At 42.6% G+C, this 27,563-nt stretch overlaps 2 protein-coding genes across 4 annotated transcripts; both read left to right on the plus strand.

Annotated features, from left to right (window-relative positions):
• On the plus strand, positions 1-27,006 carry LOC116225237. Of its 3 annotated transcripts, XM_031587426.2 has the most exons (8): positions 23,324-23,456; positions 23,629-23,955; positions 24,050-24,134; positions 24,276-24,454; positions 24,974-25,084; positions 25,169-25,193; positions 25,657-25,691; positions 25,826-27,006. In XM_031587426.2, exons 1-8 carry the CDS (start codon positions 23,405-23,407, stop codon positions 25,996-25,998), a joined length of 987 nt encoding a protein of 328 aa, XP_031443286.1. In that variant the 5' UTR covers positions 23,324-23,404; the 3' UTR covers positions 25,999-27,006. The 3 variants fall into 3 exon arrangements, with proteins under 3 accessions (XP_031443287.1, XP_031443286.1, XP_031443285.1); XM_031587427.2 differs by lacking the exon at positions 23,324-23,456 and adding an exon at positions 1-38 and having other exon boundaries at positions 23,667-23,955; positions 24,050-24,454; XM_031587425.2 differs by having other exon boundaries at positions 23,332-23,456; positions 24,050-24,454.
• Positions 9,950-11,766, plus strand: LOC116218005 (ribonuclease H-like). Its single transcript, XM_031558049.1, has 2 exons — positions 9,950-10,400; positions 11,699-11,766. Exons 1-2 carry the CDS (start codon positions 9,950-9,952, stop codon positions 11,764-11,766), a joined length of 519 nt encoding a protein of 172 aa, XP_031413909.1.
• Positions 27,007-27,563: the final 557 nt, after the last annotated feature.

Consider the following 27,563-nt stretch of genomic DNA (forward strand, 5'->3'; position numbering starts at 1 on the left):
GGTCCACTCACTTTCATTACCTAAAGAAAGGGGAGGAGGTAACACTGGCCTGTGAAACATGTCACTCAGTGTGTTTACATGATGGTATAATTCGAATCTTTGCTTAGTCGGACTATGCTTTCTTTCGAGGGTAGGTGCTATTATCCCAATATACATGGCAGTGAATAAATCGAATCATTGGCCGAAAGCATGTCATATCCAATACGATAGGTGGCGCTGTTTTCATTACAACTAGTGGTGATACAGCCCTTTCCGCTTGACCTCTTCACCACTACCAATAACAACAACAGTTGATTGAGCATGAATCGCGTCTGTTCATCGGTCCAGAAATGCGTGTTGCCTCTTGGGTTGTTTGTTTGTTTGTTTGTTTGTTTCTGCCGGGCCGATGTGTTTATAAGTTACATTATTCAAAGGTGAAAGATAAAAGGCGAGAGAAACGCACGCACATTCACACACGCGTGCAAATAATGGGTTACAGCCTAAACGCATTGCCCTTCTGCCAGTTGCATCAAATTGTTTTAGTACTTCTTCGCTGTCGATTTCCAAATCTGTGTGAATATTCATGAAAGCAAGTCCAGTCAGTCTTTTCGTAGATAGATACAAGACCTTCAGGACGCAATGAATGTTTGGGTAGAAATTTGCCGAACTTTCCAGGGCTTGATAAAGTTCACTGCGTAACTCATTTAGCTGTTTCCAGCTCTGTATCTGCATCGTCAACGCTGGGCATTAGTTGTCTGTACTCCGATTTTATAGTTTCCCCATTTTAATAAATATGCGTTCATGATATATTTTTTTTCTTCTCGCGTAGCAGAAGGTACGCACAGTGCGTACGGCTGCATGCGCCACTGGAACTCTGTGCAATTAATACAATACATAATAGGCTAATTGATACAATATCTCCTCGTTTGAGTGTGGTTGTTTGAGTGCAATGGGAGTGTATGATCGATGTTGTCTATAAAGGTATTTAGGTAAAGGTATTTACGGGAAAATATCTCGATCCACCTGTCACGTCTCTGTCTTTAGAGGGCAGCGCCAAATAACCGAACAAAACTCAACTCACGCTTGCCTCACGGGCACAATACCAAATTTCATCATATTTGATAAAATGAAGAACAAATTAGTTGTGAATAGTATCACCGAGTTTGACAGGTATTGGTCAGGTAATAGCCGAGTGACAGCTGATTTGCTTTCTGATTTGACAGTACTTATTCGTGGTTTTTTTCAGCGCCAGATCACTGAACACAACTAAACTCACGCGTGCCTCGCGGCCACAATACCAAATTTCATCATATTTGATAGAATGAAGGACATATTAGTTGTGAATAGTATCACCGAGTTTGATAGGTATTGGTCAGGTAATAGCCGAGTGACAGCTGATTTGCTTTCTGATTTGACAGTACTTATTCGTGGTTTTTTTCAGCGCCAGATAACTGAACACAACTAAACTCACGCGTGCCTCGCGGGCACAATACCAAATTTCATCATATTGATAAAATGAAGGACAAATTAGTTGTGAATAGTATCACCGAGTTTGACAGGTATTGGTCAGGGGAGACGGCCCAGTGTTCCGAAAGCCCGATATTCCGAAATCTCAATATTCCGAAAAATAGTCCCCCTGGCAAAATTTAGAAATATTTTAAGTGGCACAAAACACTCAAAGCATTTCGTTTGCACAGCAGAGCGGAGACGCTCACCGGGCTATCACGCATATAACTTTTCCTAGGCAATATTTGTTAACTTAGCCTACTCTGGTTTTGAATATGGGGTAGGCTACCACTCATGCGAAGGAAATCACCGGCAGATTGTCGCAGGACATTACGCAGATCTTGTCAAGCACTGACAAAGCATGCATGTGTTGGCAATCATACAAATATTTTTGTATCATCGCGATGCAAATGCATGTGTGTATAATAATATTCTGAATTCAAGTTAATGCTTGTGAAATAAAGGCATTTATATGTTTATGATTGTGTGATTCATTGGGATGTGCATGTGGGCAATAGTGGTTCACGTTGCTGTACTCACAATTTCGGAACAGCGGGCTGTCGGAAAAATGGGCTTTCGGAACATTGCCATGGAACCTTGGTCAGGTAATAGCCGAGTGACAGCTGATTTGACAGTACTGCTGTTGTTTTAAGCAAATAAAATGTGGAACGTCCTTATATAAGTGTTTAAGGAGGGGTTGTTGAAGGAACTGTAGGGTGATGTGGTTCGGGGGGAGTGAATGTTGGGTGAGCAGACAGAGTCTCGGTCAGAAGACCCGAACGGCAAGGAGTGGAGTGAGAGAATGATGCAAGAGAGAAGGCAGGTTGGATGTAACACCAGTAGTTTTATTTCCTTTTTTGTTAGCTTGAGCTTTATTCTGTGTGCTGCATCAAAAACATAAACAAAGAAACAATACAATTAAATTAAATAACGGAGTGGTCAATCAAACAACAAACAATTCTACATGGCTCCTGGCACATGTTTGAGAACAAAGGAATTGGTCAACATAGCACATGTCACAAAAAGGCATCACAAAAGGCATACAAATTAAACAATCAAAAGGATGAATTGAATTGACCACTCACGTTAACTGGAATACGCACACTACAGGATACGGTGGAGTACTGGCAGAGAGTGGAAAAAGGTGAACTGCCAGGGGAGCAGACTATTTATAGTCTCCGCCCCCTTAGCCAGCAGGTGAAGTTCGATTGAGTCCAGCAGATTCACCAGACATTTATAAATAAATTAACAGAAAAAAGCCCAGGTTCCAGGGAGTCTTTTCACAGCCGCCCCGGAATTGGGATCAATTCCTCCTGGAAGGAAGACTCACTCTTCTGCCAACTCCGGGAGCACCATCAGACGAGACACGGGTCTGGTGTAGGTTCGACCGCCGACTTGGACGTCAACTGACCGAACGCGTCCATCTCTACCGGCCGTGACAGCTGTAACTCGACCTGTTGGCCAAGAGGCCCGAGGCAGTTGTGGGCCAAGGATCAGAACAGTCTTCCCTACTTCCAGATTCTGGACTTCCCTCAGCCACTTTCCTCTGGGTTGTAGGTTAGGCAAATAGTCACGGATGAACCGTGTCCAGAAATGGTCGGCCAACATCTGGCTATGACGCCACTTCCTTCGCCCAAGGAGCTTGCTGTTGGCAAAGATGGCTTGTGGCAGGGAGGCGTCCCGCCGCCCCATCAGGAGCAAATTGGGAGTGACAGGATCAGGATCACTGGCAGCAGATTGAAGATAGCCTAAAGGTTTTGAATTCATAATGCCTTCTACCTCAATCAGGACAGTGTGAAGGACAGCTTCCGAAGTGGTCTGATTCCCGAGAATCACTCTTAGGGCGTTCTTGACGGATCTGATTTCGCGCTCCCAGACTCCTCCAAAGTGTGGAGAACCTGGCGGATTGAAGTTAAATGAAATCTGCTGATTGGCCAAGTGTTCCTGAAGCTTGGGTTCCATGGCCTAGAAACACTGATTCAACTCCCTGTCCCCAGCGCGGAAGTTTGTTCCCCTGTCTGCCCAGATCTCGAAGGGCTTGCCACGACGGGAGATGAAACGACGGAGTGCTAGGAGAAGGCATCAACATCCATCATTCCAAGCAAATCCAGATGTAAGCAACGAGTGGTTAAGCATTTGAAGATAATTCCCCATCTCTTCTTCTGGTTCACTGGGGAGATCGAACAGGAGATTGTCTCACCACTTATGGGAATCACTTCATGACGCACCGTTCTGAGATTCAGGATCTCTTCCGGTCCTTCTAGTTTCAGCTGGGACACTGCTGAGGTTAGGATGATCGTTCTTTCTGAACCATCGTCAAGTATGGCATATGTCCTCAGCCTCTGCCGGCCATTGATTAAGAAAACTGGGACTACCTTCAACATCACACGGGGAGATCTGTTTGGCTGATCTATGTACAGTGTCGGCAGGGCAAGGTGCACGGACGAGCAGATTGAGGGTGTTCCCCGTAGCTGATTTCTCTGAGCCATGGGGGCCTGTGGATGGTTGAGGTACGATGTTATGCAGGATGGTGAGATGCAACTCTTTGCAGATGTTGCAAGGCTTTTTGAGGGTGCAGTTATCTGGCTTATTACAGCAGGCACATCTGTAGCAACGATCATTCTTCTCTATCCATGTTCTTAGTTGTGATGGGCTGAACTCCTTGACTTTCGGGCAAGTTCCCAGGAAGTGTTCCTTGTTGTTACAGTATGAAAAAAAGGTTGGAACTTGGGTTTCCCATAGATGATCGTCCCCCTTCCACGGCTCTGTTGGACATCAGGCTGGCTCTCCACAGTGGCTGTGTTGCTCAGGTACATCGTAGTCGGCGTAGCCCTTCTCCCCAGGTTCTTCTGGACTGGCTCTCGTCTCTCCATTGGCGTAAGTCCAGAGGCTTGTTGGGCAATACTCTTGGCCCGGGCTTTAACCTGGAGCCATGCCGAAAAGTCCTCCTAGGTGTATGTTTGTTCTGAACCCTCTCTTAGGATGCCACGAAGCAGACAGTGCTCAATGAAACTGTCTCTGTTTTGAATGGGAAGTTTGGTAAGTAGCCTGTCTACGTGAGAGCCACATCGCAACTCACTTCCGTCTGCACCTTCCACTGACCGCAGCATGCCAATCAATGAATGCACAGAAAGAGCAAAGTCCTGGAATGCGTTGCTGTCACCAAGTCTGACAGGTGGTGAATGAAGGATGCTAGCGATTTCGCTTTGGACCAACTGCCGTGGCTGGCCGTACTTTGCCTTAAGGGCAGCAAGAGCAGATGTGTAGGGAGTTGAGGCGTGCATATAAGACTTCGCTAGTTTGTATGCACTTGGTAGCCTCAAGTGATCCATAAGGACCTGGAACTTGTACTGTTCAGAAAGGTGAGCGTGGATATCTAACAGATTCTCCAACGCCATGTTAAGCAGAACAAAGTCACTTTCCTTTCCGCTCTCAAAATAAGGCAATCTTGGCTTCGGGACGCCAAAGGCAGTCGCCACTAATAGCTCCATGATACTAGCGCCCTCTGATACCCTCTCAGTGGGGTTAGGCAAGGAAAGAGGTGCAGGTTTCTCACGAACTGGCTCTGAAGGCCTTTGACTCCTGGCCGGACGAGGTGCGGTCAGCGCTATATGGTGAAAAGAAGGAGGTGAGGGAGCTGCATGCTCTGGACTGGAAGGTTGAACTACTGGGTGACCCTCTGTGGTGGGATAAGAAGTCGCAGCCTGACTCACAGCTGAAGGGACCGACATTTGATAGTTAGTTTAATAAATATATTCCATAGTCAATAATTCAATATATCTGACCTAGTGGTCATTTTAGTGTTCTTTGGATTTCATGAGTTGTAAAAACTTCTCATGTGTATTCTGTTCCTGGCCTACATGAGGTGTGAGAAGCCCTCACAGCTTCCCCCCCTGACTAGAGACATATAATAATTAGCATTTAGGGATCCACCCCCCCTGGCATGCACACAGCTTAAATTCTGTGCTTTCCCAAAAGACACTCAGTGAAGGAGATTTAGGTGGAACAAACACTCAGTGAAATCTAACTCTCTTTCCTCCTCTGGTGCGCGCCACTGAAAGAATAAACCTGGATTTGGTTTTTCATCACAATCTGACTGAGTCTCCGATACATTTGGGATATAGAAATAATTCCTTTCAATTGGAGGTCCACCACCGAGATATTAATTCTTGGAATTTTGCTGAGATTTCAGTTCTGCTGTAAAGATCCCCTGTACCCCGGCTGACACAAACGCTTTGGTAAGTACACTTACCTAAATCTTGGGAAATATAGGAAGTAGAGTCCTGTCTAAGAACAGAAATCTTATGTTATTTTACTTTTATTTTTATTGTGATGTCTTAGAAGTTGACACACACGGTGCTTGTCTTAGAAGTTGACACATCTAATTTTTCGGGTATTGGTCCGAGGCAGTCTGAGCTGTGCTTGTGACATACTCTATTGTTTTACTTACCGCTCAGATAAATTTCCCAAGAGGATAAAAAAGGTTGTGGTCATAAGCGGGTGATTGGAAAGGGATCTACAGCATTTTAATATTTGAATTTAGAAATTGTTCTAAGTTAATTTGTAAATTATTTTACATTAAATTGTGCAGATTCAGTCTTTTTGAGATGGAAAACAAAGATTCAAGACGTATGGTCCCTTTGAGTGTTCAGATTGCAATGGCCAGTGTGGGAAATGATATAAAACATGAGAAAGTTAAAATTGAGATGATAAAAGATGGTTTTCAGCTAATTTGGGGAGTCAGGAAAGCCAGTGAATGGGTCTTAGACATTAAGTCTGAAAAGAAAAGACAGCGATATTCGCGCTATCTCATGAGCAGATGGACACAGCGTTCACAGGGTTTCTTGGTGGAATCAGACGGCCAGCCAGCGACCCTTCCTAGACTGCGTGAAAGTATGAAACAGAATGCTGACAAACTTCAGGAAATTGTTAAAAATGTACTGGGAAAAATCCCATCTACTGATGTAAAGGATCCTAAAGGCATTGCAGATTATGCCAAGCTAATAACTGAACTAGTGGCCAGTGTGGGTAAAGCCGTTTCACAGGTAGAGGAGAGATCATTTCAAATTGCCGCTGTAACAGAGACTAATGTGCCTACAGCCCCTCCCCCGCCTGCAGATTTGAGGCCACAGGTAAACTTATATTCCACTGCTCCGTTTGTTTCACAGAATGTGTTATCTCAGATACCTCAGATGGCTCCCATTAGACCTGTGACACCAGCAGATGTTCGGGATAATAGGGTCGAGGGTGTTAATGTTACTTATAAAGGGCCTGGACTACGAGGTGACTTGGGAATGGTTACTCCAATTACACCTGGAGCGCTTAGCCATATTTTGCAGCCTCTGCCACCACTTAAAACACAAGATCCAAATGTTGATTTTTGGGTAAAGTTGAAAGACGCCGTGATTACCTTTTCTCTTGAATATAGTGAGGTAGCTACTATCATTAAAGCCAAAGCCCCTTTGGGATATGCCTCACGCTTAGCTGATGCACAGTGGCCTCGGCTTATGCCAGATAATGATGTGGCCTGGGAAGTGCATCTTGTACAGTGTGAAAATATAACTCAGGCAATCCTAGGTAGAGGATATCAGTCATTTACTTCTCTGTCAACCTGTATCCAGGGACCAACAGAGAGTTTTAACTGCTGGATCAACCGTTTCACAGAGAAACACAGGACCCTGGCTGCCTGTCGTACAGACACTCCCACTCTCGGGTCAAGTTTTATAATTGATACAGCTTCTAGAAACATGAATGAAAGGTACCAGCAGATGTGGACTTTAGGTCTGCCAGTAATCCGAGACTGGGGAGAATTCTTGATTTGGGGACAGAGAGCTGAGGCTAGTGTAGCTCAACTTAATGACAAAAAGATCAAGATAGCTGCAGTACAGGATGTATCCTCTCACAATACATATCAGGGAAGAAGGCCGATTACACCCACACATTCAAATTGTTCCGTATGTGTGTTAGGGATTTATTTCACCCTTTTAAGGACTGTAATTAACCTCAGAATTAAGAGTCACACAACCAAGAATATAATAAATAATTGACTTTTACTCTGTCAGAGAGGAGTGAATGGTGTTAGACCGCTTCTTCAACCTACACTCCTCCAAAGAGGAATGGAGTGCTTTCAGAACGCTGTTCAACCCATCACTAACTTCCCTGGTACCATGTAACAGACTTTATGCAGAGACAATATCACAGAACATGCAGGAAAACACTCCCCCCTCGTACCATCCCGTACTCTGGTTCCAAGAGATAAGAATGTTTTCCTAAGACCCTCAAAAACCCTGACTCTACAAAAATAAATCAGTCTTAACCTAAACATTTCATGACACCTCTAAATTCCAAGCTTCTCTTCCCACAGTTTCAAACTTCCTTTCACAGAACAATGGAAAGAGCTTAGTCCTCCATTTAACTAACTAACTAACTAATATCAAACTAAAACACATCATGATAATAATTAAAAAGAAACATTTCTTTCACAATGTGGGAAGTCAGGCCATTGGGCCAAGAATTGTAGAAATAGACAGAGAAACACAGAGAACTTTGGGCCTTCTCAGCAGAGGGGCACGGACTCTGACACAAACTCTGAGATTTTAAAACTTCTCAGAACTTTGGCCAAATCTAACATCACTGATCCATAGCGCCAGGTGGCCTCCCTGGCTGGATCATATTCAGACATTTGCCCTTTCGTTTGCGCAACTCTTGGAGGCCGGGATTGCATTATGCTTTTAGACACAGGCGCGTCTGTCTCAATAACTGACCTTGCTTTACCAATCACAAATAGGACTAACACATTTGAAGGCTTAGGTGGTTGTGTCACCTTTCATTTGTCTGAGCCCATTCCATTGACTTTTCCTCCTCTAACTAAAGTTTTCTGGGTTCAAATTTGGGTGGGTCCTTCTAATTTAGGTAGTATACTAGGAATGGACTTAATGAGTATGCTGGAATGTTCAATCCTCCTCCCTAACCAGGTGATGGAGGGTTCTCAGTTTTCCACTCCTATTCCCATTATGTCAGGATCACACAAAGGGATAGCAGCTCTGACAGAGACCAACACAGTACTTAAGCTACTCATGTCTCTTTTTCCCAACTTGTGGTCCACTGATAAACTGGCAGTAGGTCACATACCCATAGAGCCAGTACGTGTCTCTGGCCCCATGCATAACCCAGTCAGACAGTATCCTTTAAAAAGAACGGCTGAAAAGGGTGCAAAAGAAATTGTTGATCAGTTAGAAGTACAGGGTGTCATTAAGAAATGTGTCTCTCCTACAAATTCACCCATGTGGCCTGTGCCAAAGCCGGACGGCTCATGGCGCCTAACAATTGATTATACGGCTTTGAACAAGGTTACAACTCCCAGACATGCAATAGTTGCTAATCCAACTACCTTGTTATCACAACTTAACCCCTCATTTACTATCTTTTCTGCCTTGGATGTCAGTAATGGTTTCTTCTCCGTGCCTATTGACCAGAGAGATCAAGTCCGATTTGCATTTACTTGTGATGGTCAGCAATACACATTTACCAGACTACCACAGGGATATCTTGATTCACCCACCATTTTCCACCAAGCATTAGCTCAGGTGTTAAGGCCGGTGCAGTCTGGTCTCTCCTCCTCATCCATTATCCTTCAGTATTGTGACGACATTCTCCTTGCTAGTAACTCTCCTGAGGAACATCTGTGTGTCCTAACCCAGTTATGTGAAGCTTTGCAGGAAAATGGTCTGCTGCTGAATGCCAAAAAGGCCCAGTGTGCTGTTTCGGAAGTCACATATATGGGACAGAGAGTCGGGAGATCTGGTAGACGGATCATCCCCGAGAGAGTCAAGGCAGTCTTGGCTCTCCCCGCCCCACTACAATTACAGGTGTACGAGAAGTAATGGGTATGTTTAACTACATCCGTGTACACATTCCAGATTTTGCTGACATCTCACGCCCCCTTGTACATTTAATGAAGGGGGGCTTGCCAGGTAGCGCTAAGATTGAGTGGTCAACAGAAGCTGATGAAGCATTCATGTTGTTGAAACAGGCTATGGCTTCCTCCCCTGTGTTAGCACACCCTGACCCTGACCAGCCTTTCCACTTGTGGGCATATCCATCTAATACCCAATACTCAATCTTATGCCAACTGTCAGCCCGACACCAAAAGCCTTACAGACCCATAGGGTATTTCTCTTGCAAAACACCTCCTGCTCTCCAAGGGCAGCCTACATGCATACAAACTCTTGATTGTTTTGATTGGGCTCTTAAAGCATCTGAGCCATACACAGGTTTTGGCACAGTGGTCTTGCATACGCAGCACCGTTTTGTCAAACTGTTGGGTGAAAGCACCACAACGAAGGGGTAGATGGGAAACAAGTCTGTTTGACCCACGCGTCTCTATAACCACTGACGATGCCCTGCTATTTAAAAATGCACTAACCCCCACTGATGGTGAGCAACATGACTGTGTGATCACGAAATGCTAGACAATGCAGAGATCTTTGTGGGAACGGAGCCCATTCCAGACGGCCGAGCTGTGTTTGTTGATGGCAGTTCATTCATGAGAGATGGTGAGAGATTGACTGGATGGGCTGCTGTGGGGGATGGAAAAGTTTTGCGGGCGGGAAAGCTCTACAAAGGGGGAGCCCAGGTGGCAGAACTCGTTGCTGTAACAAATGCCTTGCAACTCGCTTTACATTCTAATGTGCCTGTCAATATCTTCACAGACAGCGCTTACGCATACCATTCCACTCACACTTGGGGTCCTGTATGGAAAAGCCGTAACTTCACAACTGCGGCTGGAGCCCCCATTGCTCATAAAGCTGAGATTATCACACTCTCTGAAACACTGACCCACTTAACACCTTCTAAGTGTTCTGTCATTAAAATCACAGGACACAGTGAACAAACAAAGGACGCCCTGGCTCAAGGTAATGATCTTGCGGACAAAGCTGCTAAAAAAGCAGCAGAACAGACAGGACACTCAAGAGGTGTCATGGGAGATAAGTCAACGCAACACATAGCTGCATTTTCTTGCACAGAACTTATCAGTTTGCAAGATTTACAAAAAGCGTATCCCACTACTAATGACTATTTTGATAAAATGATGACTACAGAATGTGCTTTTTCAAAAACAGGCTTATGGATAATGGACGAAAAGGTGGTGATGCCAACTCCACTCGTACCAATACTACTACGAGACTACCACCAATTGGCCCACACAGGGGTGTCCACCACATGTTCTTTGGTGAAGGTACACTGGTATGTTTTTGACTTAGTGACTGAAATGGAACAGGTTGTAAAAACTTGTATCCACTGTGCCAAGACAGCACCATATACTCACAAAAACAAAATCATTATGGGACATGATGAAAGACCAACTAGACCATTTACCCATTTACAAATAGATTTTGTGGGACCACTGCCCAAGTCTGAGGGATATGAATACTTGCTTGTGTGTATTGACAGATTTAGTCGGTGGGTGGAAGGATTTCCATGCCGGAGAGCTACTGCAGATGCTGTGGCAAAGGCTTTATACACACATATCTTGCCCCGATGGGGATTTCCTCTCCAGATAGACAGTGACCAAGGCTCACATTTTACAGGACGAGTGTTGAAAACCATTTTGAAAAATATGGGAATACACCAAAAACTACATATTCCTTACCGACCTCAAAGCTCAGGGTATGTTGAAAGTCATAACAGAGTTCTCAAATCAGGCCTAAAAGCCCGATTAGAACAACACGGAGGGAAATGGACAGCACATTTGCCTGTTGTGTTACTAATGCAGCATAACACACCCAACAGAACGACAGGGCTTAGCCCGGCTGAACTCCTTTTTGGGAGAAATCTGATTCTACCAAATGACCCTATACTTACTGATGAAGTTGGTCTGGACAGTCACAGAGTAGCCTTAGAGGCCTACTGCCAGACCCTTTCTAAAGTATTACGTGACAAACAATTATTGGCAAGAATTAGACAAGATAAAAAAGATCACACGGAAGTTGCCACAGGGCGCAGGATGTATCAAGAAGGACAAAAGGTAATGCTAAAAAAATTTGGCACCCAAGCGCCACTGCAGTCTGCATGGAAGGGACCTTATGTGTTAATTATGTTAACAGAAACTTCGTGCTTCCTGTCATTAGGAAATGGTCGACATCGTTGGGCTCATTTATCACAAATTAAACCTTTTGCATAAGATTAATTGTTTTGTTAAGATCTCTTTCAGAATCAAAACAGCTGACGGTCACCTGGAGGTTCTTCCTCCGGACCTCACACTTCGAAAGACAAAACTGATACAACTCGCCACGTTGTCGAAAGGGGGTGGAGCACGACCGTTTGAAACCAAGACAGCGCTAATTCAATCACCATCAACTCCATCGACACCTTTCAACTCTACGGGACCTCTGCAATTTCTGGAATAATTGCCACACCCTCCCAACGAGCCTGGATATTAACACTTCAATCAAACGGAATACTATAGCAGAAGCAAATCTTGCGACGGGCATAATAAACCCCAAAACGCAAGATTTCCAAGGTTCAGGAAGTCGACCCTGTCCCTTTGTAGCATAGGAAAACACACACACACACGCACACACACTCAACATTGTGGGAAGGATCCTACAGAGAACGGCCGCATCACAACAACGCTAAAAAGACTGTACCAGCTACATTTCCACATTCCTGTTACATGTTCATGTTATACTTGGTATCCAGAAAAGGAAAATTTGTCAAAATGTTGTTAATCCATGTTATAATGTTGTCTGTCGTGACTAAACTAGCCTCCCAGCAACCCATATTGCCTTCCATCAACCCTCAGGATAGTGAGAACCTGGCTCTGGTAATGTCTAAAAATGTAGCGTTAAAAATGAACAAATCAGACTGCTATGTTTGTCATCTGATGCCTGTAGACGGACGTGGATGGCCAATGCTTGCTACCCCTTATGGGATGGACGATTGGTTATCTTTTAAAAATTGTGCTCGAAAAAAATGTACTGAGACAGTAGATATGGGTGCAATCGCAGCGGTGGGAAATTTCTCTTGGAGCCCTATATGTTCAAACAAAAGTCTTCGTCTGGATTTAGTAACTGATAGACCTAGTATGGTACGAGCTGTTAGTGCTAGTAAAGCTTTAGAATTGCTTTGCAGACATAACAAAACCTTGCCATGTCAGTGGACTCGAGACAAGATTCGATTAACTGAATGGACACATAGATACCACCTAGACTACAAAGGGAACGATTACTTTGGCGTGTTCATCTATAACACACCAACCGGACCTTGGCAATGCGATTGGCAAACACAGGAAGCTATTAAACCCACAGGGGAACGTGACGTTCAGCTCATTAGCCAAAAGTGTGGGGGAAAATGCGTTAATCCTAGCCAAACTGTGTGTCCGAGAGGGAACGACCCCCGTGTTGTGGTACCCATGCCTGCAGTCACAGTGAATTCGCTAGTCTGCCTGTCTTTTCTAGGAACCGGAACAAAGCTCGGAACTTCACATTGCAATCATACGGTAACTGTCAGAGTAACAAGCACACCCCTTGTGGCACCTAAGTGGTCTGCTTTTGCATGCGGCAAGTCTGCGTACACTGTCATTCCAGTTAATGCCTCAGGGATATGTTATCTAGCTCATTTGATCCCTCCTTCACGTGTAGTAGACAAAATCACTATTCACGATATTCTCCAATCTCAAACGTCCACACACCACCATCGTAAGCGAGAGGTCGGAGAGGTAGAACAGTGGATTGGGGTTATTCTCGCTCCCCTGGGTATAAGAAATTTACAAAAAGACGCAGCAGCCATTAGGCAAGCTTTCGAACAAACATCTAATCAAACCCTCAAAACGATTCAGGCTATACAAACGGAATTAACAGCCACTCGCGAATTAGCACTACAAAATCGTATGGCTTTAGATCTCCTGTTCGCTTCACAGGGTGGTACTTGTAAAATAATTGGCAAAGAATGCTGTATTTATATATCTGATGCGACCAGTTCCGTCGACGATTTGGACCAAATTGTGAAACAAGCCAACAAAAACATCCATGCAAATCAGGGACTACTTTCCAATTCATTTCAACAGGGTGTGGAAAACTTTATGAATTCTCTGGGAGGCTGACTCGTTACATTTTTCTGTCTTAGGAGCAATTGCCATCATAATAATGGCCGTCTTTGCCCTCATGTATTGTTGCTGTTATTGCTCGCCTATGATCTGTCATCTCATGCATCAATCTACAAAGCCTGCACGTACACAGCAGGAGAGTTTAGAATACGTTTCTGAAAAACTTGATAAGACGATTGTGTAATCCGAGTTATTTCATTTTGTTTGAGTTCATCTTTATGTATAGCTAATTTTGTTCTGTGTTCCCACTGTTTGTAACTTCATGTTTCCGAATGGCTACCCTGTACTGTACATGTAATTATTTCTGCTTACATTTGTCGGCTCTCGCGGCTGGAGAGGGCGGTCATTTTGATATGACGTCGGTAAGGAATTTCCCCTTAAAAACATCAGGGGGGCCCACCAAAAATTGGCAAACAGGTGTGAGGCACCCTGATGAGAAAAAGGTTTCGCCTTACCTCGCGAGAGAATGCGCACCTTTTGGGAGAAAGAGAGAGAGAGAAGAAAAACTGACTGTGTTCACCCAAAACTTAAGCAAGCGTTTACTCTGATCTTAAAAACAAAGATTTATGTCCAAGACCTTAAGTCTTGAAAAGGGGGAATGAAGGGACCGACATTTGATAGTTAGTTTAATAAATATATTCCATAGTCAATAATTCAATATATCTGACCTAGTGGTCATTTTAGTGTTCTTTGGATTTCATGAGTTGTAAAAACTTCTCATGTGTATTCTGTTCCTGGCCTACATGAGGTGTGAGAAGCCCTCACAGCTTCCCCCCCTTACTAGAGACATATAATAATTAGCATTTAGGGATCCACCCCCCCTGGCATGCACACAGCTTAAATTCTGTGCTTTCCCAAAAGACACTCAGTGAAGGAGATTTAGGTGGAACAAACACTCAGTGAAATCTAACTCTCTTTCCTCCTCTGGTGCGCGCCACTGAAAGAATAAACCTGGATTTGGTTTTTCATCACAATCTGACTGAGTCTCCGATACATTTGGGATATAGAAATAATTCCTTTCACAGCATCTACGGGTAGACACAGCTGGAGGTAAATGTTGGAACAGAGAAGGGGATCGTTGACTCACAGGAACTGGATAGGAGGCAGATATTTGAGGATCCGCAGAGGGAGCCTGCTGCTCGGAGAACAGGTCAAGAGGTTCGGCTGAAGATAGAACTCTGGTTCTCATGGAGAAAGGAGCCAGCACTTGAGGTGGGTCATTCACACTGGACATAGCCGGCGGAGCGGGTGGATGTTCTGTGGTCATTCCTACATCCCCTGTGAAGGATGTTATTAATTGAGCCTCTTCCAATTCTCTTTGGACTTTCCGCAGCCGTCGCTGTAGAGTAAGAGACCGGGTCATCCTCTCTCGCTCCTTTAAAGCTTCTTGTGCTTGCCTATCCAGTTCTTGTGCCCGTTCATCTATAGCTTGTTCCTCCTGAATCTGATTCTGTATCTCCTGCAGTTCTCCAAGTTTCCTCCTCTCCCCAATCATGGCCGCCTGTAGAGGGGTGAGCTCGACCTGCTGGCTCCTGCGTGAGCTTCGGGAACTCCCACTGGCATAAGTGTAGCTAGAAGAGAAGGACCTTGGTACTGGCTCGCGCTTGCCTCTAGATCTGCTGGGTCTCACTTCTCCCAGATGGGTTGGAGCCGACTGTAGAGCGGGCTGTAGAGCGGGCTGTAGAGCTGGGTGTAGAGCGGGCTGTAGAGCTGGCTGTAGAGCTGGCTGTAGAGCGGGCTGTAGAGCGGGCTGTAGAGCTGGGTGTAGAGCGGGCTGTAGAGCGGGCTGTAGAGCGGGCTGTAGAGCTGGCTGTAGAGCTGGCTGTAGAGCTGGCTGTAGAGCTGGTTGCTCTCCCACTGCTGATTCAGGCTGGCCGTAGTCGTGGGTGACCTCTTCTTCCTCCAACGCCTGGACATCAGCAGCATCTGGGGGTGGAGGCAGTTTGCCTGCTCGGCTGTGATGAGGGAGGCTTTTGGGCTTCTTACTGGAGATTCCTCCAGGATCCGAGAAGCCATAGCGGTCAGGTGGACGCCTCTCTCGCTCAGGCCTGGTTACCGTCACCTCCCTACTGGTTCCAGCTTGGGAAGCCTTCTCTTCCAGGTCCAAGTCTCTTGACTCCTTACCGTTGCCTGCCATGGTATCACTCACTCAGTCTCCGGCTCGAAGGACCATTGAAGGAACTGTAGGGTGATGTGGTTCGGGGGGAGTGAATGTTGGGTGAGCAGACAGAGTCTCGGTCAGAAGACCCGAACGGCAAGGAGTGGAGTGAGAGAATGATGCAAGAGAGAAGGCAGGTTGGATGTAACACCAGTAGTTTTATTTCCTTTTTTGTTAGCTTGAGCTTTATTCTGTGTGCTGCATCAAAAACATAAACAAAGAAACAATACAATTAAATTAAATAACGGAAGTGGTCAATCAAACAACAAACAATTCTACATGGCTTCCTGGCACATGTTGAGAACAAAGGAATTGGTCAACATAGCACATGTCACAAAAAGGCATCACAAAAGGCATACAAATTAAACAATCAAAAGGATGAATTGAATTGACCACTCACGTTAACTGGAATACGCACACTTCAGGATACGGTGGAGTACTGGCAGAGAGTGGAAAAAGGTGAACTGCCAGGGGAGCAGACTATTTATAGTCTCCGCCCCCTTAGCCAGCAGGTGAAGTTCGATTGAGTCCAGCAGATTCACCAGACATTTATAAATAAATTAACAGAAAAAAGCCCAGGTTCCAGGGAGTCTTTTCAGTTGTAAAGGTGCTCATATCTTCAGACCTCTTCTGTTATGTTTGTTCATAATCAACAAGAATAAGCTTGTGAGACAGTCTGCAGGATATTCATAAAAAACCGGTGTCATTAGTATGAACAGTTGAGACAACTTATCCCTCTTTCGTCTTCCGGGTCACAACCTGGCAGGGAGAGAGGGAGCATGCGCAAAGACGCAAAGTCCAGTTCCTTATCCAATTCACCGTTACATGCCGCAATAGTCGAACTATCAACTGGATCGGATCGAGTTATCCAGGGGTGTTAGTCCGACTATGTGCGGTCCGACTACGATCCTAGGTGCTTACATGAAACGGATAATGCGATTTCAGTCCGACTAAGGCAGTTATTCGAATCCATGTAACCACGGTCAATGGGAGGCTGATGTGGATTCAGACAACAGAGTGGACTGCAACTCCATAGTAGGAATTTATACAAATACCTCAATATGACCTAATAGAAGACGGGACCTATGCCAAGAGATAGAGAAAAACAAATCCACCAGTTGTGAAATCCGTGTAATGACGGGATTCTTTGCCTGTGTCAATGCTACATCTGACTCCTGCTTTATGTATCCATTCAAACCCTCTTCTCACCATGTGGAGTCCTTCATTGTTGCTCAGGCAGAACCAGACAGTAAGTGTGAAGAGTAAACGTAGCCTACTCTTTATATCAACAGCAAGCTGAACTACATGTAATTTTGTATATTTCATTTCAACATTTCACTTTGTTCACAGTTGTGTCTGGACCTGTAATGGAAAACTCAGTGCTTGTGTCTGGAGGAGAATCAATTAATCTGACGTGCGCTTTTAAAACAAAGGGGAGTTATTCCAATAAGCCTTTTGTGGTGTACTGGATCAAGACTGGTGCTCAGAGCAGCACATGTGTGTATTCTTTGATTACGGTGCAGGTTATGATAGTGGTTTTGATGACCACTGTGCCATTGACAAAGATCTTCTGTTAAGGAGATCACACACATCAAGACCATCCCTTGATGATGACATCCATAACCTGAAGATCAGCAATGCCACTCAGTCAGACTGTGGACAGTATCTGTGTGTCTTAATGGTGAACACATATAGCCATCAGTACTGGGCAGTAATAACCAACACTACAGTCATTGTGGATAATCCTGGTAAGTCTATGAACCTTACTTGAAATTTATTTTCCTCTCATTTTATTTTGTCACATTGTGCTTCAGCAGAGCTTGAACCTGAACAGTTTTTGAAAAACCTTAACATAGATATAACCATTATTTACACATGGGCCTTGGTTTCCAAAGCCAGACATTCATGTCTTATGTGATCCATGCTTATCCTCATGTGCTTGACTAAATAATTAATGGTAAATTCTTGACAATAAACTAAAGTAAACTTAACTAAACTAAAGCATTTCACATGATAATCAAGACAAGACACAAGAAAAATCAAATGCCACCGGAAATACCACTGCTGGTAAGTTCAGCTTGACATTTGAAATTAAATTAATAATATTGGGCCTCATTCTCGAACATTTTCTGAAGTTTCTTCTGAAATGTTTCTTACGGACTTCGGAAAATCAACGTAAGAAAAACATCTCGCCAGATTCATGAACACCTGAAAATGTGTTCTTACGCAGCAGAAGTGTTCTGAGCTGTGCTCCCCCGGAAGAGGTTTCTTAAATTGAAAGCTCATTCTCTTGCACCTGAATTTGCATACATACATGCCCCGACAGCTCCTTATAAGGGCACGCAACCGTTGTGACGTGTGCAGTCAGAATCGACCGAATCCACGCAACTCGAAAGCGAGTCATGTCAAAGCGGAAAGCAGCACCGGTCGAGTAAAAGCAGACGGTGCCGAGGTGGAGGTACTGTTGCAGGATGTAGATGTGTCCATTCTATTCCACAATGGCTATATCAACGCGATTGAGTTAAGTGCTTATTTATTTATTCACTTACATTTGCAGTGTTCGTGTAGTCCTTTTATTTATTTTAGGACATCACGATGCCTCGTAGAATCGTGACTATAAATGTGAAACGTAATTGTTAATGATACTAATATTCTCACTTCCAACACGGAGCGGCCCAGTGGGGCATCTTGTGGTTTTTTGAGGAATCACATTTGAGAAAAATGTACTACTGCTATTTCGCGTTCTGAAAGTCTTCTGAAGTTCAGTGCAAATCCCAGATGACAAAACTTTCATGAATGCCAAATTTGTTTATAAATCCACCGGAAGTGGAGTTCAGAAGAAATTCCTTCTGAAATTCTTCTCAACTGCATTCGAGAATGAGGCCCATTGAGCCATAAATGCAATGCAATGAAATGCAAGGTACAATATGTCTCTAGAAAATTATCTTTTTTTTTATTTAGGAACCCCCACATATGATAGTACTGGTAAGCACAGCTTGATGTGGGAAAGCATGCATTTCCTTCTGTGAAAGGACTCTGGTAAAGCTGGATCAAAATCATATTTTCCACAACCTGCAGATTCCCATCCCACCATGAAAGTTGGTGTATTAGTTGGTGTATCAGTACCAGTTCTTCTCCTCCTCCCTGTCATCATCATCATACTGCTTAAAAGGAAATCAGCTGAGACCAAAGGTGAAAAATGTACATGTAGTATTTTTAATGAGATCTTTTATCATAAACATACAATTAAGTTGTTGTTTTGTTTTGTCTTTACAGTCTCTCAAACTACAATAACTCAAAGGTACATTTTTAGATTTTTGTGGTTGTTGTTGTTGTTTATTCATTTTAATTGAGGTTGGTGTCTGTAAATGAATGACAAAAGGGCTGTTAATCCAACAATAACTGTAATGACAACTGGAAGTATGAAGATGTGAGCGTCCACACTGACCAACCATAGGGAAAACATCTCAGAAATAGAATTTCATGTTTTAATGTGATGCCTTTCAAATTTGACAGATTCTGATTGGCTGTTAGTTTTTTATCATTCGCACATTCGCTCTGAAAGTGATGCCCAGCAATATTGTTCTTCATTCCATTATCGTTATAATGTGTGGTGTACAAGTTGCCATTGTAATAAACTAGAGTGATATGTGTTGCTTTTCTCTCAACTCTTCCCCATACTATCCCTCCTCACTGCTGTCTCCTCTAGATATCAGAACAGGGAGGGAGTGGATGATGACGACTGTGAGTTTCCAGAATTGTTGTTTTTAACACTTTGAGTGTTTTTATTCTCCTTGAAAATGAATTTATTTGGCTTTAACAGTGAAAATCAGTTAGCACTGAAGCAAGTTATTATAGTTTTAATTATTCCTGAAGGTTCCCCTTATGCGGTGGGCCAGGGTGAGCAGGAACCAGCGTACTCACTCGTACAGCTGACCAATCAGAAGACTGACCCTATGTTCAGTGGGGATGGAGAACTCACTTCAGACCCATCAGCAGATGAGGCCATCATGAGGATGAACTCCATATATGAAACCTCAGGTCCTTAGTCTCAAACTGCCTGTCAGTTTCTTGTGTGAGTTCTCAGTCAGGGACATGAGAGGACTACTAGACATCCTGCATAAAGACCAAGATTACATGATCGGCCTGTTCATAACCCGTAAATAACCGTGTTAGTCTTGTTTCAGTTAAAATGAGGAAGGAACTCTTGCTGTCACAACTTCCTGACTGAAACCTAAAATTCCCCATGATTCATTCGTTTCTCAGTGTAGTCTTGCTATACCCCGACCCAGTTCCCTGGAGCAAGTTCATTGAATATACAGAAAGGGAAGAAGCTGTAAAATGGACAGCTTGCACACGCTTACACTTATGATTCATCTCTGGTAGTTGCATCCATTATTTTCATGTAATGAAGTTCAGTTGATGTGAATTTTTCATTATATTTAAAACACCTGTATGAATGAATGTTCCACTTTTTGAGCTATGCTTTTATAGATAACTAGTGTTGGTATCATCTTCTAATATATTTTGAAGGCATCTGGTCATGTGAAAGACCGATAAACACACCTGCTGTCCCCACTGGCTGCCCAGGCTATGCACAATGCAGTTCTGCAATCTGGCTCAGAAACCCTGAGAAAATGTAAGGAAACCTTTGACAGAACAGTGTTGCCAACTATATCTCCAAAAAGCACCTGTGTCAATGCCTTTTAGATAGTTAGCTTGCTAGTTTAATACCACAAAACTCCTTACTGCTGCTTTGTTTGTGGGCTTTTCCCACAGTTATAGAATAGATAAATATGACTGCATTGTTGTGATTTGTTGGATAGTCATTTCTGATGTTGGTACATTGAGCCAATATGCTTGAGATTGTTCAAATGTGTTTGCATGAGTGGTTTGTAAATAAGCCAAACTGATAAATGAACTAATTAAACTGTACATTAAAAAAGTCAGTCTTGAAGGAAAGGGTTCATTTGTTTTTGTAGTTTCACAGATACACTCAGTTAACCAGTTAACCCAGTAAAGTGAAGGAACTCAGTAAGCCTTGTGTGTTTTTAGCCCTCCCAAAATACTCTGAAAGAATCAACTTCACCTTTTAAAGTCACTCATTCTCTATGTGTTTTTCTGGTCTGTACAAGTTAACTGGTAACCCTCAGATACTGTAAAGAGAGCGACCTGTTCATTACACTGACGCTCTACAGAATTGTCATTGTCAAGGAGTTGCTTACACCATACCGACAATTCTTTTGGCCTATGTTTCCAGGACCATTTTTGGTTACATTGTTTTGCAGTCTACGTTAGGTGCTGCGCTCCCCACTCGATGGCACTACTGTGCTATACATTTCACCTTAATGTAGATATTAATATGAATATACCGCTGGGGATTTTTTTGAAGTTAAGCTATTTCAAATAAATCGAAAGATTAGGCTACTTCAATACACTTTAGCATAAAATTACACAACTGAAATGACATCTAAATATGCATGAAGATTTTGTCATAAGAGCATTCACTGGTTTTAGACCTGAATTTCTGGCGAACTGTTTGTCCTCCTTTGCGTTTCATAGCTCTACATCTCGCTCTTCATGTGATACATTTTCCACGATTAATTTAATCACAGCGTACCCTATCTATAACACCTGAAAGCGGTCAAGTTATATATATATCTGGACGAGTGGGCTAAGGAATCACAAAAATAACATTGTAGGCCACACCCCCAGTTCGAGCGTAGCAAAGTATCCCACCTTCTCCAGACTCTCTTCCTTTTCACTAGTAAAACTAAGCTCACATTACCCCTCATCCATAGGTGGTGCCAGCGGACATTGCTCACATGCAACATGTATCCAAGGACCACGGCCAGCCACCAACCCAAAACATCCTCATTATCAGCGCTCTAACTCACACGTTCCGATGGGCAAGCTAGTGAAATGGCAGTTAGCCAAGTCACCACATCCTGATGAAACAGGTCATCATTTATGTTTTTTATATAGTTACACAAAGATGGCTTTTATTTTGACCCACCTGATGTACAGTAGGTACAGTAGGGCTCCTAGTGGCTGGTCTCTGGGGCTTCCTGCCCCCTATAATATTACCTTTCCTCCCCCTTTCATATCCCCACCCATTGACATATATGTACATGTACTGTATATATGTCTATGTCCCCACCCCCCTTGCTTTTTCCCTGCAACTTTGTTTCCTGGGAGGATGTATGAACATTTTAGAGGATACCCGTATCTATATTTCATTTTTTAGTTTTTTGTTAGCCACTTAAGCTAGTGTAGTAAACTAGATTAACTGGCTAACAACTTTAGTTTCCATTTGAGGCTACGATAGCTAATTAGCATGATTTAGTCATTCAATTATAGCGACGGGCCACAGGAGACTTGTGTTGAATTATTATTGATATTCTTTTCATTTCTAATATACCTCCCTGTATCCCTTTTTTCTGGGATTAGAGAATAAAAGATCATCAGAATTCCAGTGTCATGTCAGTCATTTTAACCAACAAATCACAATGCAGACACCCATACCCCCGGTGACATGTGGCCTTCACATGCCTTCAGAAATATTGTAATTACAAGTTCGGAGCACATGAATGGTTAAACTAAGTCATGATTACTAGTAGGAAACCTTTTCTATGATACCCGAGTTGCCTAGTTGTGATGTCAGGAAGTGTCACTACCAAAAATGGCAAGGCATTCAATTAAATTAAATTCAATTTAATTTATATTACGCCAAAATAATAACTCCCTCAAGGCGCTTGACAGAGTCCAGAACCTGAATCCCCCTGGAGCAAGCACAAAGGCGGAAGGGGCAAGGAACAACTCTCTTTCCTGGAAGAAACCTTGAGCAGAACTTCAGCTCATAAGGGGGGGCCCATCTGCTTGGAGCCGGCTGGGTAGAGAGATAGGGATAGAAAAAAGGGAGGGGGGAGGCAGAAGGGAAGGGAGGAGAGAAGGAGTGGAGAGAAACAGAAACATGGCAGATCGATGTACACGATATATATGAACATAAAGATGGTATGTACAAGATACATATTAAACTAATAGTGGATCAAATGGAGAGAGATCATTCACGTTTTGTACAACAGCTCAGTGGGTATACAGTACGTTCATAAAATTACTATTACAAGGGTAAGTAGAGCAATGAAAGAGAAAACTATGTTGATGGTGGCAATTATTTACATCACAGGTAAATAGGCTAGCACAGAGTATAGATGTATCATGAGTGGGGTAGAATTAATGCATCAATAGAAGAAAATAATTTGATAATTTAATAGGCTACTATTGTGTTGTATGGCAATCTTCAGCAAAGTCATTTTCATAAAGAGAAAGTTAGATTTAAGTTAATTTGATTGCTGAACTTCTGTTCGTGGCTGATTTTCTTGAATTAAATGAACATAATAAGCTGAAGCATGGTTCACTGCATGTATGCTTAGGTCTTCTTATGTCTATGATTCACTGATTAAATGGTCATTTGGTTCTGAAATGTTGTGATGAGAAAACATCGAACATAAAAACTGTGGCTTTGACAGGTCGTTCATTTCTTAAAACAGCTTCCTATTGCTATGGGCAGCAACAAATACATTCATCATGGGTGGTTCTCTGTGCTTCTGCTAACAAGAAGTCAAAGCACTTCCTTATACTCTCTCTTTGCTGAGATGGAGGCACTATGTTTGATTCTTCTATGCTGCTTCCTGATACAATGCTACGGTAGGAGATTTTTCTTTTACTAATGATGTTCAATTTATTCTAAATGTGGATATAAAAGTTCCTTGCTCAATGACAGTACGGAATAATAGTAGTTTTAAATGATGTGCTAACAGTATAGGGTTGCAGTACAAATGTAACCATGAATCAATAACTGTGTTCTTTTTTCTTGAAGGGTCCACTCACTTTCATTACCTAAAGAAAGGGGAGGAGGTAACACTGTCCTGTGAAACATGTCAATGGGAGGCCGATGTAAATTCAGACAACATAGTGGACTGCGGTGTCATAGACAGTATTTATACAACAAACTCAAAATGCAAAGCTCAAAGACAGGATCTATGCCAAGAGATAAAGAAAAACAAATCCACCAGTTGTGAAATCTGTGTAATGAGGGGATTCTTTGCCTGTGTCAATGCTGAATCTGACTCCTGCTTCATGCATCCATTTAAACCCTCTTCTCATCATGTGGAGTCCTTCATTGTTGCTCAGGCAGAACCAGACAGTAAGTGTATATGTAGCCTACCCTTTATATCAACATCAAGCTGAACTACATGTCATTTTGAATATTTCATTTCAACATTTCCCTTTGTTCACAGTTGTGTCTGGACCTGTAATGGAAAACTCAGTGCTTGTGTCTGGAGGAGAATCAATTAATCTGACGTGTGATTTAAAAACAAAGGGGTATTATCCCAATAATCCTTTTGTGGTGTACTGGATCAAGACTGGTGCTCACAGCAGCACATGTGTGTATTCCTTTGATTACGCTACTGATGATTTTGGTTTTGATGCCCACTGTGCCATTGACAAAGATCTTCTGTTAAGGAGATCACACACATCAAAACCCTCCCTTGATGATAACAACATCCATAACCTGAAGATCAGCAAAGCCACTCAGTCAGACCGTGGACAGTATCTGTGTGTCTTACAGGTGAACACATATAGTTATAACCAGCATGCTTGGGCAGTAATAACCAACACCACAGTCATTGTGGGTAATCCTGGTAAGTCTATGAACCTTACTTGAAATTTTATTTCCTCTCAGTTTATTTTGTCACATTGTGCTTCAACAGTTGAGCTTGAACCTGAACATTTAGTTGGATGCACATTTTAAAAACCTTAACATTATTTACACATGGGAACTGGTTTCCTAAGCCAGACATTCATGTGTTATGTGATCCATGCTTATCCTAACGTGCTTGACTAAATAATTAATGGTAAATTCTTGACAATAAACTAAATTTCACGATAATGTTAGTGTGTTGAAGACAAATCAAATACCACCCGAAATATCACTGCTGGTAAGTTCAGTTTGACATTCCAAATGAAATGAATAGTAGTGAGCCCAAGTAAATGCAATGCAATGCAAGATACAATATGTCTCTAGAAAATTATCTTTTTTTTAGGAACCCCCACATATAATATTACTGGAAAGCAAAGCTTGATGTGGGAAAGCATGCATTTCCCTCTGTGAAAGGACTCTGGTAAAGCTGAATCAAAATCATATTTTCCAAAACCTGCAGATTCCCATCTCATCTATGTGATTGGTGCATTAGTACCCGTTCTTCTCCTCCTCCCTGTCATCATCATCATCATCATCATACTGCTTAAAAGGAAATCAGCTGAGACCAAAGGTGAAACATGTACATGTAGTATTTTTAATGAGATCTTTTATCATAAACATACAATTCAGTTGTTGTTTTGTTTTGTCTTTACAGTGTCTCAGACTACAATAACTCAAAGGTAACATTTTAGATTTTTGTGGTTGTTGTTGTTTATACATTTTAATTGAGGTGGGTCTCTGTAAAATAATGACAAAAGGGCTGTTAATCCAACAATAACTGTAATGACAACTGTAAGTATAATGATATGACCGTCCACACTGACCAACCATAGGGAAAACATCTCAGAAATAAAATTTCATATTTGAATGTGACGCCATTCAAATTTGATCGATTTTGATTGGCTGTTAGTTTTTTATCATTTGCACATTCGCTCTTTAAGTGATGCCCAAAGAAACTGTTCTTCATTCCGTTATCGTTTGTGTGGTATAGAAGTTGCCATTGTAATAAGCTCGAGTGATAATTAAAACCATAGTATTTACAGTTATTGTTCTAGTTGTCATTGGCAGTGTGGACGGCCCTTAAAAGTAGATATCCTCATGGTTGCTCCCCATGCTATCCTTCCTCACTGCTGTCTCCTCTAGATATCAGAACGGGGAGGGAGTGGATGATGACGACTGTGAGTTTCCAGAAGCGTTGTTTTTAACACTTTGAGTGTTTTTTTATTCTCCTTGAAAATGAATTTATTTGGCTTTAACAGTGAAAATCAGTTAGCACTGAAGCAAGTTATTATATTTTTAATTATTCCTGAAGGTTCCCCTTATGCGGTGAGCCAGGGAGAGCAGGAACCAGCGTACTCATTCATACAGCTGACCAATCAGAAGACTGACCCTGTGTTCAGTGGGGATGGAGAACTCACTTCAGACCCATCTGCAGATGAGGCCATCACGAGGATGAACTCCATATATGAAACCTCAGGTCCATAGTCTCAAACTGCCTGACAGTTTCTTGTGTGAGTTCTCAGTCAGGGACATGAGAGGACTACTAGACATCCTGCATAAAGACCAAGATTACACGATCGGCCTGTTCACAACCCATAAATAACCGCGTTTGTCCTGTTTCAGTTAAAATGAGGAAGGAACTCTTGCTGTCACAACTTCCTGACTGAAACCTAAAATTCCCCCAGATTAATTAGTTTCTCTCTTTAGTCTTGCTATACCCTATAATGATCCAGTTCCCTGCAGTTTCTCACTGTAGTCTTGCTATACCCCGACCCAATTCCCTGGAGCAAGTTCATTGAATATCCAGAAAGGGAAGAAACTGTAAAATGGACAGCTTGCATACGCTTACACTTATCTCTTATCTCAGGTAGTTGCATCCATTATTTTCATGTAATGAAGTTCAGTTGATATGAATTTTTCATTATATTTAAAACACCTGTATGAATGAATGTTCCACTATTTGAGCTATGCTTCTATAGGTAACTAGTGTTGGTATCATCTTCAAATTCATTTTGATGGCATCTGGTCATGTGAAAGACCGATAAACACACCTGCTGTCCCCACTGGCTGCCCAGGCTATGCACTATGCAGTTCTGTAATCTGGCTCAGAAACCCTGTGAAAATGGAAAAAAAGGAATCTTTTGACAGAACAGTGTTGCCAACTATTTCTCCAAAAGACACCAGTGTCAACTGTGCTGTTGTTGTTTGCAAGGCCTTTGCATGCCTTTTAGATAGTTAGCTTGCTAGTTTAATACCCCAAAACTCCTTACTGCTGCTTTGTTTGTGGGCTTTTCCCACAGCTGTATAGAATATATAGATAGAATAGATACATATGACTGTATTGTTGTGTTTCGTTGGATAGTCATTTCTGATGTTGGTACATTGAGCCAATATGCTTGAGGTTGTTCAAATGTGTTTGCATGTGTGGTTTGTAAATACGCCAAAATGATAAATGAACTAATTAAACTGTACATTAAAAAAGTCAGTCTTGAAGGAAAGGGTGCATTTGTTTTTGTAGTTTCACAGATACACCCAGTTCACCCAGATGGTGAAGCAACTCAGTAAGCCTTGTGTGTTTTTTTAGCACTCCCAAAATACCCCAAATGTTCTGGTCTGTACAAGTTAACTGGTAACCCTCAGATACTGTAAAGAGAGCGACCTGTTCATTACATTGACGCTCTACAGAACCAAAAGGATCTCCTGTCCTTGTCAAAGAATTGCTTCCACCATACCGACAATTCTGTTGGCCTATGTTTCCAGGACCATTTTTGGTTCAATTTGCCGCACATTTTTTTCGGCAGTCTACTTTAGGTGCTGCGCTTCCCACTAGATGACACTATTGTGCTATACATTTCACCTTAATGTAGATATTAATATGACTATACCTCTGGGAATTTTTTTGAAGTTATGCTATTTCAAATAAATCGAAAGATTAGGGTACTTCAATACACTTTAGCTTAAAATTACACAACTGAAATTACATAGCTAAATATGCATGAAGATTTTGTTATAAGAGCAGTCACTGGTTTTAAACCTGGATTTCTGGCCAA

The sequence above is a fragment of the Clupea harengus genome, chromosome 20 (genome assembly GCF_900700415.2).
Source record: "Clupea harengus chromosome 20, Ch_v2.0.2, whole genome shotgun sequence".
Taxonomy (NCBI): Eukaryota; Metazoa; Chordata; class Actinopteri; order Clupeiformes; family Clupeidae; genus Clupea; species Clupea harengus.

What these genes read in the sequence shown, in the direction of transcription:
- LOC116218005 (XM_031558049.1), top strand. Translation starts at nt 9,950, where the DNA reads ATGCTAGACAATGCAGAGATCTTTGTGGGAACGGAGCCCATTCCAGAC. An exon ending in AAAGGACGCCCTGGCTCAAG is followed by an intron (nt 10,401 to 11,698) that starts GTAATGATCTTG and finishes GATCTCTTTCAG; the next exon opens with AATCAAAACAGCTGACGGTC.
- LOC116225237 (XM_031587425.2), top strand. Translation starts at nt 23,405, where the DNA reads ATGGAGGCACTATGTTTGATTCTTCTATGCTGCTTCCTGATACAATGC. An exon ending in AGTCATTGTGGGTAATCCTG is followed by an intron (nt 24,455 to 24,973) that starts GTAAGTCTATGA and finishes CAAAACCTGCAG; the next exon opens with ATTCCCATCTCATCTATGTG. An exon ending in CAGACTACAATAACTCAAAG is followed by an intron (nt 25,194 to 25,656) that starts GTAACATTTTAG and finishes TGTCTCCTCTAG; the next exon opens with ATATCAGAACGGGGAGGGAG.